Consider the following 17,718-nt stretch of genomic DNA (forward strand, 5'->3'; position numbering starts at 1 on the left):
GAGGACACGACGACGTCGACGACGTGGCGGAGAGCAATTTTCCGTTGAGAAACCCGCTTGCACCCGCCGCCTTATTACTCTCTTCCCTCCTCCCACTCCTCGTAGTCCTGCCGCGTGGCAGGACGACAGAAATCCTTTCCATCCACTCGAATCTTCTCCGTTTCGCGCAGTGCATCGGCGGGGATCCTTATTGCTTCCTGCCGACCGACACTTGGCTAGCAAACGACAGGGATATCCTACCTAGACTATCTACCGGTCGCCGGAATTCCGACGTCCTTTCGGTTGTCGATAGAGTGTTTTAAAGCGCCGGCTGATTTTTATAGCGTCGGAAGGAAGAGAATAACCTTCCTCGTCATGTCGGAACTTTCGCGTTTCCGTTTTTATGGACCTTTTTTTTTATCGCAATTCGCAGTTCAGCGAGTTTTCCGTTCATATCCCGGCGATTCCCGTATTGGTATTTAATATTGGATTTGATACTTTCTGTTGTACAATACGCTCGATATAATGATTAATAAAATATAACATTTCATATTTGCTGAAAGCGTTCTTTTCCCATATTAAATGCAATTTCCAAGTTACATGTCAGTTTTGATTTTTTTTTTCATATTTTTCTTTGTTAATTATTATAATTAACCACTATAAAATAATCCTGAACTTAGAATTAAGAAGGTCACATATGTGCAGGTTTTATAATTTGAAAGTATCTTTAGATTCATTATGTAATTTATTTAAAAAGTTATTTCTACAAATCAGAATTCTACAAATATAAATTGAATAAAAGAGTCAATCAATATATAAATGAATAGTTTATTTGATGTAAATTAAAATCTATTTAAAAGAAATCTCGAGTTTGATCTCTATATCGATTTGTTCTTTTTCCCTCTTCATAATTGTATTATAAACGTTTTGTTGAGCAATTAATTTGAATGTGGAAATAACTTGTAACTTCTAATTTAATATTTCAAAATGATCACGATTAAAAAGTTTCTTCAAATATTTACCTTCAATGAGCTGGTCCAGCATAGCGTAAATATGAGAAGTCGCTTCGTCAGTCATGACCCAGCCTCCGGTGGTCATTTCCAGTCGACCGTCCTTGACTAATCTTTTTATGACCATCTTCTTTGTCGGATGAGCACTGAAAATAAAAAAAAGCTTAAATAATAAGAGAAAATAAATGTGAATTTCAAAAAATAGATTCGAATTTTTCCAAGATTAAATGAAAGAATATCTTTCAAACCTTATTAATTCATTATAATTAGTAATTCATTATCAAAAATAGAAAATAATGAGAATATAAAAAAAGAATGTAATACAGACAAATGTCTAATTTAATATAAAATTTAACAAGTGTAGAAATGTGCTAAAAATCAACTCTAAATTCAATAATCAATAAAAAGATAAAGTTATTTGCGCATGAAGTCGATTCGTGTTGTGCGGAAATAATCACTCTCCACCGTGAATGATCATTCCCGATTTGACTCTGGATCAATGTCGAATTTAATCATTCTCGCGTGACTCGCGTTTGTTTTATACTAGCTATCACGCAATTCGGGGTTGCAAATCATATTTATCGCCACTACCGTCGCATTTCAGCCAACTAGGATTTACGTGATTTGTGCGTCCGAGTGTTATGTACGACCTACATATCCTTCCCTATTCGAAGGTGGTTTCCACATTACGTCGTTTATGTCGGCCATAAAGCCGCCACGGATTCCACCTGCTATATGTCTCTCTCTCTCTCCCTCTCTCTCTCTCTCTCTGTTTTCCCAGGTGGCTAGTAGGTTGGTTTAAGGTCGCTAAAGCCTAAGGTGGTTACGTCCAGGCCAAACTGGGGCGTTTTGAGGATGAGCTTTCCTCGACGTGAGTCTGTTTAAACTGCACCACCACCGATGTAATAAATTTTTTATACGCGCCGGATGCCGATACAATTTTCTGGCGTTTTACGTTTTCAGGGCTTCGGTGCATGTCGGTGCAATCGGTCTGATTGGTTATATACAAAATTTCACGGTATTTTAAAATAAAAATAGAATAAAAGTAATTACGCTAACTGTCTCTTTCTTTTTCTGAAAAATTCTAATAAAAAGATATAAAATTTCATCAAATGTATTAAAGAAAATTATCTATTGTGGATCATAACCGATAAAAATTTATTTAAAATAGATCAAATCTGATCACAAAATTCGTAAAAATAAATTGTTCTGCAGAACATGCAATAACAATGTAATTATTTTTAACGAATTTAAAGAATGCGCAAATCTTTCAGATCCTATTTTAGTATAACTACTTTCTATTAATTCAACTATTATTAATTAATTATCGATTTAGCAAAAATTAAATATGACAAGGAAATAAAATGAAAAATATACGATACAATTTGATAGCAAATGAAATTACAGTTATCTATTGTACAACAATATATTTAAAATACACGAAAGTATATTGCTATCTAAACACATTTTATCTTGAGATTTTCAATCGATTATATACACAACAATCTTTTTTTTAGAACACTTCAACTTGAATTGTACTTGATAATCACAAGCATCTCCGTACAGTTTTCCTCCTCGTGATCCAATAAAACCGCATCGATTCGCGGGGTGACTAAGTCGTCGAGTAAAAATTACTTTTACGCAAACCTGCGGGATCTTATTCTGTCTCTAACAACTGGTGGAAAGTAATGAAAGCGAGGTCGCCCAGTAAAACTCATTCGGAACTTATCATTTTATCCGCTCTCTTTCTCCCTCGCTTTTGTCGAAATCCACTCGTGACACTTCTCCGTCTTCTTCATTTCCACTTCCTCCAAGGTTTTTCCGCGGCTCGTTAAGGACAGGGAGAGAACCGCCACCCGTCGTTGTTCTTGGGTTTCCGCCCCGTTCTTTCAAGCGCCAAGTGATTCGAGAATCACCACCATCCAGTTCCCGATACTATCGTTCCCTCCCGTCTCCCGGTCTATTTTACAACAATCCATTTCCGAGATACATGCTTGCGTGCGAGAAACGTACGGTTTACTTAACACACACACGAACGCACAGACGTTTGCCTTCGATTAGAAATGCAGAAGCGAATAATCGCGTTGAAACATTTCTGTCCTCAAAGGGGTAGAACATCGTTGATAAAAATCTCATCAATCGCGCGAATCGCGAGTTCACATTTCGGAGATATGGACAACGTGTGCGTTACCAGACATACACAATTACGCGAGATTATCAATTTTCTTGGGCGTCGATTTATACGATATACCCTCTCTTTTACGTCGGAACGTTTTACAATTTTGAGAAAAGCTCGCGAGAAAAATTAGTACTTGACGCACACACAAGCTGACCGGCGTTTGTCTTTAATTGCAAATGCAGAAGCCAACATTCGCAACATTAATGAGGTATCCCCTAAGAGAACTAGATCGGGAGAGCGATATTAATTATCAGCCTCGCGAATTCCGAGAATAACAGTTCGCTCGCTGCTTTATCGGAAATTTGCAGTGCGTTGCTTTGAAAACCTTATTCATCCTTTATTTGCATGTTCTGTACAATTATCCGCAATCTATTATTATTTACGTTGTTCCTTCAGTAATCCATACATTTACCTATTTATCATGTTTAACTGCATTTTATTATTACCGTGCTAAAACCTTCGACATTTTCAATTTAAACGTAATAAAAGGCGAAGTCTACGTATATGTGCGTTTTGTATAAATACGTTACGATGTAAAGAATATTTCTCGATACAATTTTCTGACGCGAGGCATTGGAAGCGCTCCCTTCCTCTCTTTTATTCGCAAATATTGCAAAACGCTTGATCGGGTATGTACATAAAATGCACTCACCTGTCCCACCACAGTGATAAGAATGAAACCTCGCTCCAGATAAAGGTCATGTTCGGCCATTGCTGCAGCTTCGAGACCATGTTATTTAGGATGCTCCTCGTGGAGCTGTGGAAGTACTGCTCGAACGTCTTCAGCCATCCCGGATCGGTGTGACTGTGAGGCACAAGGATAACCTGCAACAGAGAAACGCGATACCGTCGTGAGTTTTATCAGAAACGTGCCACAAATAGCAATATGCCGGAGCGTGTGTAGGTCATAAAATATCTAGTACAGCCGGAAGCATTACTAAATAGCCTCGGTACTAAAAAGGAATAATTAAACACGTTGGCAAAAATCTTTTGTATTCGAGCAAATACGGATAATTTTAAAAATGTTTAACGTTTTCAATCGCAACGTTTCATACATGAGACTTCTTTTATCTTCTTTTCTTTTTTTAATTATATTATGTAATATTTATAAGTATTACTGGACTTTTTGTTTTCGATTATCTAAAGGTTCAATCTTGATTCTTCAACATTGTTAACGTTCTTTACATTAAAATAAAGTAGATACCTTAAGAAACAAAATACAATCTTTTGCAAGTTCAATTTTCAATCCCTTACAACACAAAGTTGAAAAAGTATAAGTTTCCACGAATAAATGCAATTTTGCAGTAGTTTGAAAGGTTTATAAACGTTGTGTATTTATGAGCAAAGGTTTTCGGGGCTGCACTAACGTCAAACTTTCTATTAAAATTATGTATTTAAAATGGCAGATCGAATATGATGAATCCAATAGAGAAAGGACATCGTAAAATTATCAGCCATTTTGAATTTTAGAAATCTGACAGCAGATTTAAAGTCAGTGACCCCAAAACCTGTAATAGCATGCATGATGTGAAGATCTGCAGGCCACTCCCCGAATTGCGTGACTGAAAGGGTTAATGTAAAATTAATCTATTTCATATACTAGACAAAACAGGCGCGCGCTACAGAGCTTTTGATACTACATAATTCCATACAAATTACAAATTTAATATTACACTATTAGCTCCTCAATACACATAATCAAAATCACGCAATTTCCGCAAAAACAGACGTTCACGAAGTTAGCGCAGCGAGAGAACCAATTGGCATCGTCGATCGAAAAACGACAACAATAATTTCTATACACGGAAAGAACAATTTTGCTGAAATACAAATTTGAAAATAAATATGTCGAACCATTAAAAAATTTAACGTAGACATTTAAGTTGGTTGCTAGAACGTCAGAACTTTTTGCAGCAATGTCATCATGCTTGAATATCCTACATAATAATTTTGATAGGACAGCATAAAACTATTTTCTGCTCTGTATCTCTAGCTAAATTTTTAGATACTGCAGTAAAATCGTTCTTTCCGTGTATATTCAATGTTTTTTTTACATGGCTTTTTTAGAAAAAAAAGAAGAGAAAAAAAAGATATTTATATAATGCATAATTGTTTATATTGTCAGATAATCGAATTTGCCAAGAGCACGAGTAAATGTGTGTTGCATATTTTATTAGAACTCTAGTAACAGCCGAGCGATCTAACCGATTTAATGTCCTTCTAATATCAGTAGAAATGTATCAGGAAAACGGGTCTGCATTAGGATAATGGCAATGTGCTCTATTCTTGCTGCACATTTCTGTTATATTATGACCGAGAAATCGTAATGGCAGAAACTAAGCTTAAAGAGGACACAGTAGATACATATCTACTCTAGAATTATGATCGAACTGGCTTGCATACCGCATATTGTGCAGCATTCTGCTATGTGGGTTATTCCAATTTTTTATTAGTTTATTTATTGCGATAGATTTTACGTCGCACTAACGCAATTACGATTGTGCAGGAACTAAAATATCTCGAAAGCGTCAAACCTTTTTAATATTATATCTAGCTTTCAGATTGGTCAAAAAATCAATTAACAGAATTGTCGAGCGATAAATTATAACTATCAATAGATTTGACGTTTTCTATTATTGGCTAATTTACGATATTTATATGTGAAATGAGGGTCGAGATTAAACCCGGAACCCGCCGGCTACAAGTCAATCGTTTTTGACACAGAGCCATGCCTCATCCCCTAATGGATAATTTATGTTGTTCACCATCTGTTAAAGGCACAATCAATCGGATAAAATTTTAATCCGCGCACTGACGGCGCCGTCTCGTCGAGGTTCTGTATCGACCGGTTTAACTCTCGCATTCGTTAATCAGGATCTTTGAAAGTGATCTATTACCGGGTAGGACGATCTAGTCGATCTCGATTTTCGACGGGTAACAGCTTGCTAACATGGAGATTCGTTAATTAGCTCGCGACATCGACATCGGCTTGACGACGTTATAACGACAATGGTAATTGATACACTGTCGCGTCTCATCACTGTTAATCTGCATTCGCAGCCGGCGAATGGACCGCGAAGCTCGCAGAGACGATTTGTACGATTTATTAGTTTACCCCCTGGCAGACTCGGGCGCTCTCGGCCACGTTTAAAAAGAGTGTTTCAATCTGTCTCGAGTTTCGGCGTGTCGATATTTGGAGTGGAGTGCGAATGACATTTCTCTCTTTTTTTTTCTCTCCCACCGACGGGACCCGGGCTATGCGGGCGTGCGCCATCGCGCGATTTTATTGCTGCTCGCTTTGTTGCTAATATTTCGCACTGGAATGCAATTAAAGCGCGACCGGATTTTTAAATCGCGAGAGCGCGGGACGCGGCGATACAGGCTCGAATGTTTTGCGGAGCGTCGCTCCCTTCGTTCGTTCGTTCGTTCGAAACAATAGAAACGATAGTTGCGGCTGACTGCAAAGATTAGGAATACCTTGGCGATTGATTCGGATACGCGAGAGAAACGAGATTTCGATTACTTTCCGACTGTAATGACGTGTAATCGCATTGGCAGTTCATTCGTGTTCCAGTTAAATCCCACGATATTGCGTAATCTTCTAATTCATAATCGATGCTCGATTCGCCTTTCGTTGTATATTCATACAGAAAATGCTTTGATAGATACATGATAAGAGTCGGATCGATCTCCTGATCGTAATAACTGTCTCCCCCGCCAGGTCTCGTCTCTCTTCCCCTCTCCCTCTTTCTGTAATGACGTGGAATAGTGGAGCGACAATGTCAATATCGCGTAATTGATATACATACCGTTGTAGCGAGTTAATAATTCAAATGACGTGAGACGCAACGTCGCGCCCGACACAATACGCGCGATTTATTATGTGTTGTCGGCGGTAAATTCATGCAATTTGGGACGCGTCAGTGTGGACAATAATATCTCCGAAGTTCCAACTTGCTTCGGTGCACAAATCTGGAAAAGTGACGCTTTTGACAGCTATTCGAGGTCCCTTGTCTATGATAAATTATGTGCTAAATTATTTTCACACGTCTATTAGATAATCTTTAATTCTCGCAAATGAAAAATAAACAACCTATAAAATATAAGAGAATATAATTTTCATCGAGGGAAAACGCAATTATTATAATTGTTATAAAGAAAAAAAAATATTATTAAACGTTACATTTTTCATCCGTAAATTGAATGTAAAAAATGCTCGATTTTACGCAGATTTTAAAAAGTACAGTCTTGAAAGAGTAAATAGACGACGCTTCGGTTTTTCGTTCGCGAGCACGAGTACTTTTGGTGAAGCCAGTCGGATATTTGATTTGCAAGCTACACAAGGCGGCGTAAATCTTTTAAGCGGGAATCAACTCACAGCGGTAACTGTCATTAGTCGTCGTCCCTTCGAGCTCTGCGTTTCCACCGAGATTTCGGGCTCTGGCCACTGCCGCCGCCGCTGATCAAATTCGCGTCTGCCTTAATTTCATTTCGCGCTCACTACGCGGACAAATTGGAGCGTTCTTTCGCGCGGAACGCGCTCCCGAATTTGCGAAAGCTCTCTCGTTAATCAAAATTCGTTTCGCCGGCCGTATTCCGCCCTAGTCGCGTCCGTCTCTCCCCCACGACGACTGGTAACGTTGTTTTTATTTTCCGCCGTACTGTTTATCAGCAGATTATTTTCCATCCGATAATTGTTCTTACAAGAGAACGGAATTTTTAATGATCAAGATTGAAATCTTATATCACCGATATAATAAGATTTCGATATTATTTCAAGAGAAAAGATTCGCTATAAAAATCACACGAGAAGATAATGACAAAGTCAGCATCCTGCATTATTTAAATGTATTGTAAATCATATTTTATTTATCAACTCATTAATTCCATTTACCCAAATTTTTCGCATTTAATTTAGAGTTCAGAAACGCAATATATTTTATTTATTTTTTGTATAAGACTAATAATTATGTATTAGCTTTATTAATATTGTACACTATAATTTTAATGTCTCTTTCGTTTTCTATTAATTTTTTTCACTTTTTTAAAAATTAGGTTGGCAAAAAAATCATGTTTTGTTTTCCACGTAAACGAAAGCTTTTGCTTTATACGAAAAAATGCCTTTCGCTTACGTAGAGGGAGCACGACATGACTCTTGCCAACCTGCAATTTTTTAGCTTTTAGAAAATTTACTTTACAAGATTATAATTAAAATTTTTAAAAAATTTCGTATATAATTTGTAATATCAAATTTGTATAAAAACTTGAAAAATTCTGTAAATACAAATGCTCACTTTTATACGTACGTTTGGCCTTTCAAGCGAGTTATCAATCTCATAACGCTTAAAAAACAACGGTTAAATAATGATTGGATAATTTAATTTAATCTACGTATTCACAATATTGTCCGTCGTATATACGAGCGGTAATCTTGATCACGATCGTAGTCAAGGGCCAAGAGCGACGCGGAATCTATTTCACAGGACAAATAAGCGAAGTTGTCGGCAAGCTGCAGGCGGATATTCAGCTACATACGAGACGCACGGCAGCAAGGGCTTATTGGTATGCATGAGACAAGCGCATCGGGTCATAGCGCCCCTTTAATACACCGTCCCTCGCCCTTTGCCCTCGCCTGTTCTCACCGGTCCACCACCCACAGCGTGCACACGGTGGTAGACTGTCTCCGTCCCCTTTTACCCGCCCTGCGCGACCCTCCGTGTACTTTGTCACCTCGCCGGTAACTTCGCCAGCTACTTGCTCGAATCGCTATTATCGTCCTTAACCGCGACACCGGACGGGAAGATGGAGCGTGTACCAGGGAGTGCCCTCGCCTTGGCGGTGCAATCACAGCCGCCGGTATTATACCCAAACGCGGGGACAGAATTGGAATTCAGATTGAAGCGTAAGGGAGCGTGTCTCGGCCGGTGGAAGCAATTGCCGCGCCGTTAATGGCATCGAATATTAATATCGGGGCGGCGAGAGATAACGCGATACCGCATACGCGACGCGGCGCGAGAGAAATCGAACGGCTGAACTTTAGCGAACGATCAGACGGATGATCCCCCCCTAGAGTAAGACGATCGGACTTTTAAATTGGAAAACCGTGCGATCGTCATCTGAATCGTCCGGATCTGTTTCTCCGTCCCTCTACGCGTCCCGGGGCGATGGGAGAGTAAGCGCGACAGCGAAGACGTAATATCGATAAGCGAGAGGTACACGAGGAGACCGTAAAGTTTCGCGAGCTAACGCAAGTCGCGACGATCCTTAAGTGGATCGCGCCGGAAGCGGTCGGTTTAACGGAGAGCGAGAGAGAGGTGCCGAGCGAGAGAGAGGTGCCGTCGCCGCTTCGTTCCCATCGTTTTCCCTGCGTACGGGACACGCCCGTAAAAACCATGCGATGCGTATAAAAAATGGAGATGATCGTAAGAAGATCGGGGGTGAGTTTTGATGTACGACGAGCCCTGACGACCAACCCTCGTTTCATTACGTTGTATCTGCCGTTGGGTCAGCCAGATGGGCGACTCGCGATAGGAAAGATGACATTCTTCCCGACTCGTCCCGATCTTTTTACGGTCACATAACTGGAAAGAAGGAGGAAGACAACGAGAGAGGGGAAGGAAAGAGAGAGAGAAGAGATGCGTCTCATCTTCCGCGGGTAACTCGTCGCGATGATCTTGATCGCGACGCGAAATTGCCGCTGTGTTGTTCGCGTGCGTTCTACTTTATTTTTTTACGGGTCGCCCCCAGGAAAGTACATCTCGATCGAAAACTCGATCGAGGTTAATCGAAACCCCCATCGCTCCTCTACCGTGCTCTTCGAGAATACAAATTTAGGAATCTCGTTAGGGCGGAAGCTACAGTCGGGTTTTGGAGACAAGATTAACGTCTTCGTCCGCATGCGGTGGATTTAAATATTTTTTTTTTTTGTTATTGTCGCAAATGTAGCACACGGTAGAAGAAGAAGAGCTTAATTTCTTTTAACAGTTAACATTAAATCTAGCTTTCTAAAACTACTCTAGCGTTTAATGAAAAAAAATTGTGGTTGTCAAAAGAAATTGCAGTATTTTTACAATTTAAATATATAAAGATTACGTGCCTACATTTTTCGTTTAGCTCTACGATTTATGTAACATTTCTGCCTTCCGTTTTTGTTCCGTGACGTTATCTAAAAGAGCGTTGGTACGAAAATTCATTTTTGTTTATTTTGTTATACTCTGCGCAAACGTGACGTGGAAAAAAAATGCGCCGCGATGAACGTAGGTCTATATGTTTTCTCGTTGATCTCGTTATTAAGACTAAAAAATTTAGTCGAGGGACCATTAACACCGTAACAAACCACCGAACTTTTCGAATCTCCCAACGGTAAAGACTAAACTTCGAGAATATGTAGCTACCGGCTACAACTTCTATGCAGTTTCGCGGTAACGTATAAATAACTCTCTTAAGAAGTTCGCAACATTACATACGCCATGGAAAAATTGTTACGTATAATCTTGCGCAGGTTTTATCTCCCATAAGTAATAGTAATAGTTATAATAGCAATGCTTTGTTAAAATTTATAATTAGAAATTTTAATCCCATAAAAAATTCTGTAATGAAAGATAGCGTTTATCCAAGTAAATTCGTTATAAATCTTGCTTTGAAATTTTATTGTAACATTTTATTATTAAAAAAAAAACACGCTCTTACTTTGCCAAGATATTACAGTGTTCACAGTCACAAAAAAATGGCTTAAAAAGTTACAACCATTACTTTGCGATGTTCTCAAGTCGTGATCTTATTTATCGCTTGGCGGATGGCATAAATATTCGCACACCACAATTCCGATTGGCCTCAAAAGATGGGATGTGACACAAAGTTGGCTCATCTCTCCTATTTCTCCGTAGAATGCAAATAATCCCTGAGTGTTTTCTCGGGTGAGGCTTGCTACTTTGTTCGAGGGCTTTGAATGTATATCTCTGGATTGCGCTATTTATACATCGACCGAGAATGAAATAGTGTCGTCGAAGGAGTAAACAACGCGACCAAAGGAACAAATACGAAGACGCGAAAGTGGAACGCGCGTTGAACTTCTCACGTTTTAGTATTCCACTGTAAAGAGAGTGAGTAATAAACAGGATGCAAACACTTCGAAAATGTATGTTCCAACTTTTTACTCTTTACGAGAGAAAGACCAACGATAAGTATTCCGAATCCGCAATGGTGATGTAATATGAATAACAACGACGGAATTACGTATCTGGAATTACATTAGACTATTTTCACGCTAATTATAGATTGTGTCGCGAAATTTATAAATCACAAAATATAACAAAAAAAATTCTCGTACACTTAAGTAAAATAGTTATTTAAATTGTAAATTTTTATTTCGAACATAAATTTTTGAACGTTTCAAAATTTAAAGCTGATCAAACTACGTTTAGATAATGGCGTGTCTCTCAGTCGCACGTACGATAGCATTAGTGACTGTCTAAACGTAGTTTCTAATTGATAATCTTTAAGCCCTGGTACCTCAAAAACTGCATTTACAAATAATTATTGAATTATTTAATTTTTCAAGAATTGTATATATTTTAATGACTTTGCGAATTTCGGACACTTTGCGATATATCGAAGCACCAATGAAATCTATCGACTGCAAAGGATTTCAAGAAGAATTATTTAAACTTTCTTGCATTTTTTGTATGTTATATTTTACATTTTCCATCTTTGCTGAATTTACTGCTAAAATAGCGTTAGAAAATTGTAATTAAAAATATTCGCAAGAATATGATTGCAATATTTTTTATTCATCCACCAACGATATGTGTAAAATGTAAACTTTGAATGTATGTGATTTCCCTCGAATTAAAAAAAAAAACAAAAAACTGTGGTTAAAAAAACTTCAGTTTGTCTACGAGACTCGCTATTGCAAGATTAAACAGCACTCTCCTAGTACTCTTCCGTTCGACATTACAGCACCAGATGCTAAACTCGCATATTCATAGTCTGCAGTACTTTATGTACCCTTGCATCTGTCACGAGGTGCTCGTGTCGTGCCCTTTTGTACGCCTACGAGGAATGCCGAGAAAACGAAGGGGATGGTACGCGCGTACAAGCGGGAATGCGCGCGTTCTTTGAGAAGCCGTACCGCTGTCACGCCGTAAGAGCGAGAACAAAAGCAAGAGCAAGAGAAAGAGGAGAGAGAGAGAGGTGCGCAGAGAACCTTGTTAACAAATCCCTCAAATGCCTTAGATGATACATCGACATAATTGGCTTGTTGATGCGAGGTATTGAAATCATCTTGAAAAATCCGCAAATTATCGAGATACCGTGAACGTCGATAATGCACATTCCATGCCAATTGACATTACACGTCTCATACTGTGCAATTCTAACATTTCATCTGAATTATGGAAGGTTATACCGCTCTCCACAAAAATAAAAAAGATCTATATTTGTATTTTAGTTATTCCAATTAGCATTACGTTGCTGTCGATTATTATTATTATTATTATTATTATAGATGCAGAGTTACTATCGCATTATCATTACAGTATATTTTTTGAAGAATAGCTTCTGTAGAAAGTTCCGAAGAATCCTCTGCTACCATGTCCGGTTTGTTATCAGCACGATCGACTTTCTATAAACCGATAGCGATTACGATGCGACTTGATGGAACGCTTCCTTCCTGAAGCTCGAACATCGCTGCCTCCAAAATCCCCCATATCAATACGGACAGAATCGAGATCCGAGAGGAGACAGCAAGTCCGTCGACTTGCAGGCGCATTCGGTGCATCCCGATCGCCGAAATCGTGCCCATTTCCCACCATTGTCGGGCACGTTTTCCAAAGGGCTGCCACCATCCGTGCTATTGTAGTCTTGACGACAATGGACTGATGAGCCGGTATTGTCGAACGCGTCGAACTCTGTTTGCACCGGATACGAAAGGGACGGCGCGGCGGAAAAGAGAGAAAGACAGAGAGGAAGAGAGAGAAAGATCATAGTTTGTGAAGCGATGCGTTTATCCAAAAATCGGGAATCGGTCTGTTTTTTCCCTTTTTTTTTTTTCAACGATGAATCGGCTCGGACGGTCTCGTACGTTTGGTCAAACAAACCTCGCCTCGTCGCGTCCGACATTCACAGCATCCGGATCCGTAATCCCGGGGGATTAACTCGAGACCGGAGCGAACGAGTATTTTCTTGACGGGGCACGAGTTGAGATTCTCTCTCAGCTCTCACGCGGCTCCGAATATCACAAACGACGGACGACGCGGAAACGCACGAGATACCTTCGCAATTTCTTCAAGGAGCACGGAGTAAACCGAGGGATCTCTACCAATAAAGTGCAAAGAGAAAGAGAGAGAGAGGGGGGAGGGGGTGTATATACTTCAAGAGAAAGCAATTATACCGGCGCGCAATGACTTTTATTAGGAGACGCGCGTTGTAGCGGCTCGTGACAACATCTGGAGAAAAACAAGAACTCGTAATTACGTACTGCAACTCCTGTCTCTCTCCCCCGGAAAAGTAGAAACGAGAAGGGACAATCTCAAGTTGCGTCAAAACACCACTGTGCACGTCCGCCTTGCTGCACGAAAATTATTTAACTCGCGCGGAGATATATTTTTTTCGCAAACTTTTGTATTTGCCACGTCTCGCGCGAATTAGCAAGTCGATCTCTCGCGTCGAAATTTCAAATGTTCGCGATACCTCCCTCACGATCCGCGCGGCATCGTTCGGAATTCATTCGCGGAACGTCTTACTTCCTTCGAGACGAATCGAAGGGTCGTCACGAGGGGGCGCGAAACGCTCCTCTTTGCGAATGAATTTTACATATTCCGGATTTTCCGCGCGATTACCCCATACGGACGACGGAGAATTCCCTTCTTTCTACGCGTAATTACCCGCGCCGTTACCCGGCGCGACGCCACGTTAACGCGCGGCTCGTAATTTCACAGCGGAGAAATAACAAAGCCGCATATGCAAGAAGCGTTAATTTATCACATCAGGCAACCGCTTCCAAAGTGACAAGAGTTGTAAAATAAAAGGTTAAAAGAAAAAAAGAAAATTACGAATTATGAGAGTGCGTAATAGCATTAATGCGCTTTGTGATAATGTCGCTTGCATAATAACTTGTGGTAATGTAGCCTGTGTGATAATGTCGTTTGTGCTACGTATGCGTGTCTCTAAAGTATTGAATTTTACAACATGGAGAATCACGGTTCTTTCCGCTGTTTTTTTTTTCCAACGGAGATGTATAAAATGATACTCGTAATATTATTTTTACGATGTAAAAGTTACATTTATCCGTTTGAAAATTGTTCCGTTGTCTAGGTCTGTCGTTAGTAATCTACGATCGACCCAACTGAATGCTAAAATGCGTAGTTACAAGTTCCATAAACATTATTACGACCGGAGCTGAGGAGCGGGCGATGCGGATATGCGAAAGTGTACGGACGTAGAAAATTGTATTTCGCTGGGTCATAATGGAGTTGTTCCGAGCTTTGATCAAACGATTCCGCCAGTTGTCTCGTCAAGAGCAAACCGCCATGAGTCTACGGGACGACGGTTAATGGAAGCCATACAAAGGTTCGTTCGAAAACCGCAACATGTGGGTGTGCTCGCGAACGTACGTGAAAGAAAAACGGGAGATTTTTTTCTGAGTTACGCGTCACGCGATGCGTTCGTCTACAAATAAGTTAATAGATCAACTTTCGCGATAACATGCTCTCGCGGATTGCTGCGCGGCGTAAAAAAAAAATGTGCAATTTACAATTTGTTATGTCACAGGACAAATGACGTTGCACGATAATTTATGCGGCAACACTTTAATAATAGTTTTCAGTAAGCTGAGAGAGAACAACTGTTGTTTATGATCGCTTTATCGTGATTATTAAATATTCATTGCTTTTAATGATTTTTTAATAGCTATCAATTTTATTACGCTAGAGAAACTTATTACATTATATTTGTTCAATGTGTTTTCAATATTACCTCATTTGATCTCTCGCACGAAGAGACCAAAATTTGCATATTATTTTTAATTATAATCAGAAGTTAATTAACGTCCCGTTTTACACGAGCCGTAATTATTCATCCGATGATTTTTGCATACGAAAGGAAACGGCTGTAAACAACACAAGAGATGACGAGAAATTCGTTTCACTACTTGTGATTGAAATCGCGCACGGCTGAGCAGAGGCGTACCTTTACTACTTACGCGCGACAACGCTCGTGAATGTCCTCCACTCTAAATATCGTAAAGAATTCCTAAATGTCTCTCTTTTTTTTTTGAATGTTTAAACGCCATGTAATAAATTTAGTATTATCATTATAATATAAAACCAATTATATACATATATTTATTATTTAATTCCCATTAAAGATCGATTTCATTAGTAATTATTCACTATTCTCTCTTTCTCTGTCTTTCCATCCCTTCTCTCTCTTTCTCTTTTATAATATATGTAAATATTATATTCTTATAAAAAAATTATATATATAAAATTTTACATATTTTATATTATTATTATATATATTATATATTATTATCTTATATTATCTTATATATTATATTATATTATATATTATTCTCTTATAATAATAAAATTGCTATATTATTATAATAAAAAATTTTATTGTAATTATATTATAATGATAATGCAATATTTTTTATAATTATCAAGAATATTCAAGAAAAAGACAGTAATCGGGCAAATATCAGGATTAATAAATTGGTAAATTGACATTCAACCATGCGTCCGTCGTGGTACATAAAAAAAATTTACGGAGAAAAAAAACCATACGATTGGAAATGTATGTGTGGGGATATGATAAATTCAAGCAGGCAGCTGCGGAAAGCAAATCGCAAGGGTAACTCGAAAGAAGATCGAAATGCTTCATAACGTCGTAAACAAAGCCTCCTTCCCGATTTCACGATTCTCCCAGGGCGCGTCAGACGAGCTTTTTACACTCCCACGGCGTCGTAAATCTTCGCCCTCGCATTAACGGCAACGTGAAAGCACTGAGAAGAGCTCTCGCACGAGCGAACGCGGATAGCTCGCATTCGCCCCAGACGTTTCCTGCACTGTTTATATCGTCTTACACTCTACTCTTATATATCTGATAATTTTATACAATAATCTCTTTACTCCCCTCCCCCCCCCCTCTTTCCTAGTACTTGTAATTGCCTGCAGCTTGCAGCTGCGCTATTTTAATGTTTTTTTACCACGGTATATGTAAAATACACATTACGAGTGAATAGAATAAAATATAATATGATAAACGCGAGTAGAATCAGAAACTTTGTGATAATAAATGCATTCGTTGTGCCTTCATAATTTTACAATATAAACTCGATGAATAATGAGCTTTTATGAGATTCTATACAATATTATTTGATTCATTATTAAACTGAATTTTAATGATTTTAATGTTTGTCTTATTTGTCGTAATTATTTTTAACCGACTCTTTTACCATAATGAAATTAGATTAGATCGCGAACGAACGTCATTCTAAAATTTGTGATGTGTCATACGCATAATTGTGCGCTCTTAATATGATGGTCGTCAAACGTTGGTTGTGTTAAGGTTAAGGACGAAAGGTTTCTTTATTGGACAATCCAATTTAGGGTAACCATGTACACGCGACTCCGTCCACGTGTCCGCGTGAATATTTTAACAATTAATTAACTTACCTTCAACGGTGGTCTTGTCGGATCTTTCCGCAGCTCCGCGAAACGTGCCTCGAAACTGTCGTCCCAGTACTCTCGACTCCGCATCCACGAGGGCTGCAAGACAAGGTAAACAACCGTTAGAAATTTCGTGGCTAAACCAACGTATATTGCTTCGTGGCTAATAAAACGAAAAGGCCGCAAAGACGTAAATTTCGCGGGCGCCCGTAGCACTTGCCCGGCGCACAATATCGCAGAATGAGGCAATAACGTACGTATATAATACGCGTATGCTGTTGTTGTACTTTTGTTCGGTGAAGTCAGAAGAGAGTTGATGGATGTGTTGGTAATTTCGCGAGGAAAGATTAATCGATCTCGCTCGCCTTTAATGTAATTATGTTTCGCGCTTATTGCTTAAATGTATACTGCAAAATATTGCCGCGTATACCTTTCACGAAACTTCGTGAACCTGATAATTACGTGTACAATTTTGTGCTTCCCCAAAATTTAGTCTGATCTCCCCTCCCATTTGCCTTTTTGCAGGTTTCATAAAACATTAACTTTATTAGTTTTTGTATCGCGATAACGCTGCCTTGTCGAATTACGTTACAACGATTAAAAATGTTAGATCTGTTCATGGCGCTCGTTATTTTTTTTCCCCGCGACCTCGCGTGCATTGCTTCCTTTTATTGCCGCGTGTTAATAAAAGCTTTATCGTGGTAACAGTTTTGACGCGATACCTTGTCGATAAGGTAAACGCACGTAACGAAATCACGATGATGTTGACTTTGCACGAAAGCGTCGCTTTCCATTGAGATTTTCTCGCGCTGATCTTACGACAAGCATGGCTTTAGATAACAAAGCCAACGTTCTACGATTTTGTTTAATATATAAAAGA

At 39.0% G+C, this 17,718-nt stretch overlaps 1 protein-coding gene across 3 annotated transcripts in view; it reads right to left on the reverse strand.

Annotated features, from left to right (window-relative positions):
* The window catches only part of LOC105207885 (alpha-mannosidase 2), a 154,406-nt gene that overhangs the window by 21,469 nt on the left and 115,219 nt on the right, over positions 1-17,718 (reverse strand). For all 3 annotated transcript variants that reach the window (XM_011177549.3, XM_039446986.1, XM_026133176.2), the window contains 3 exons: positions 16,845-16,937; positions 3,821-3,993; positions 1,002-1,135 (listed from right to left, as the gene is read on the reverse strand). In XM_011177549.3, coding sequence (XP_011175851.1) covers positions 1,002-1,135; positions 3,821-3,993; positions 16,845-16,937 — 400 coding nt within the window. The remainder of the gene's footprint in view (positions 1-1,001; positions 1,136-3,820; positions 3,994-16,844; positions 16,938-17,718) is intronic.

This window comes from Solenopsis invicta, chromosome 3 (assembly GCF_016802725.1).
Source record: "Solenopsis invicta isolate M01_SB chromosome 3, UNIL_Sinv_3.0, whole genome shotgun sequence".
NCBI lineage: Eukaryota > Metazoa > Arthropoda > Insecta > Hymenoptera > Formicidae > Solenopsis > Solenopsis invicta.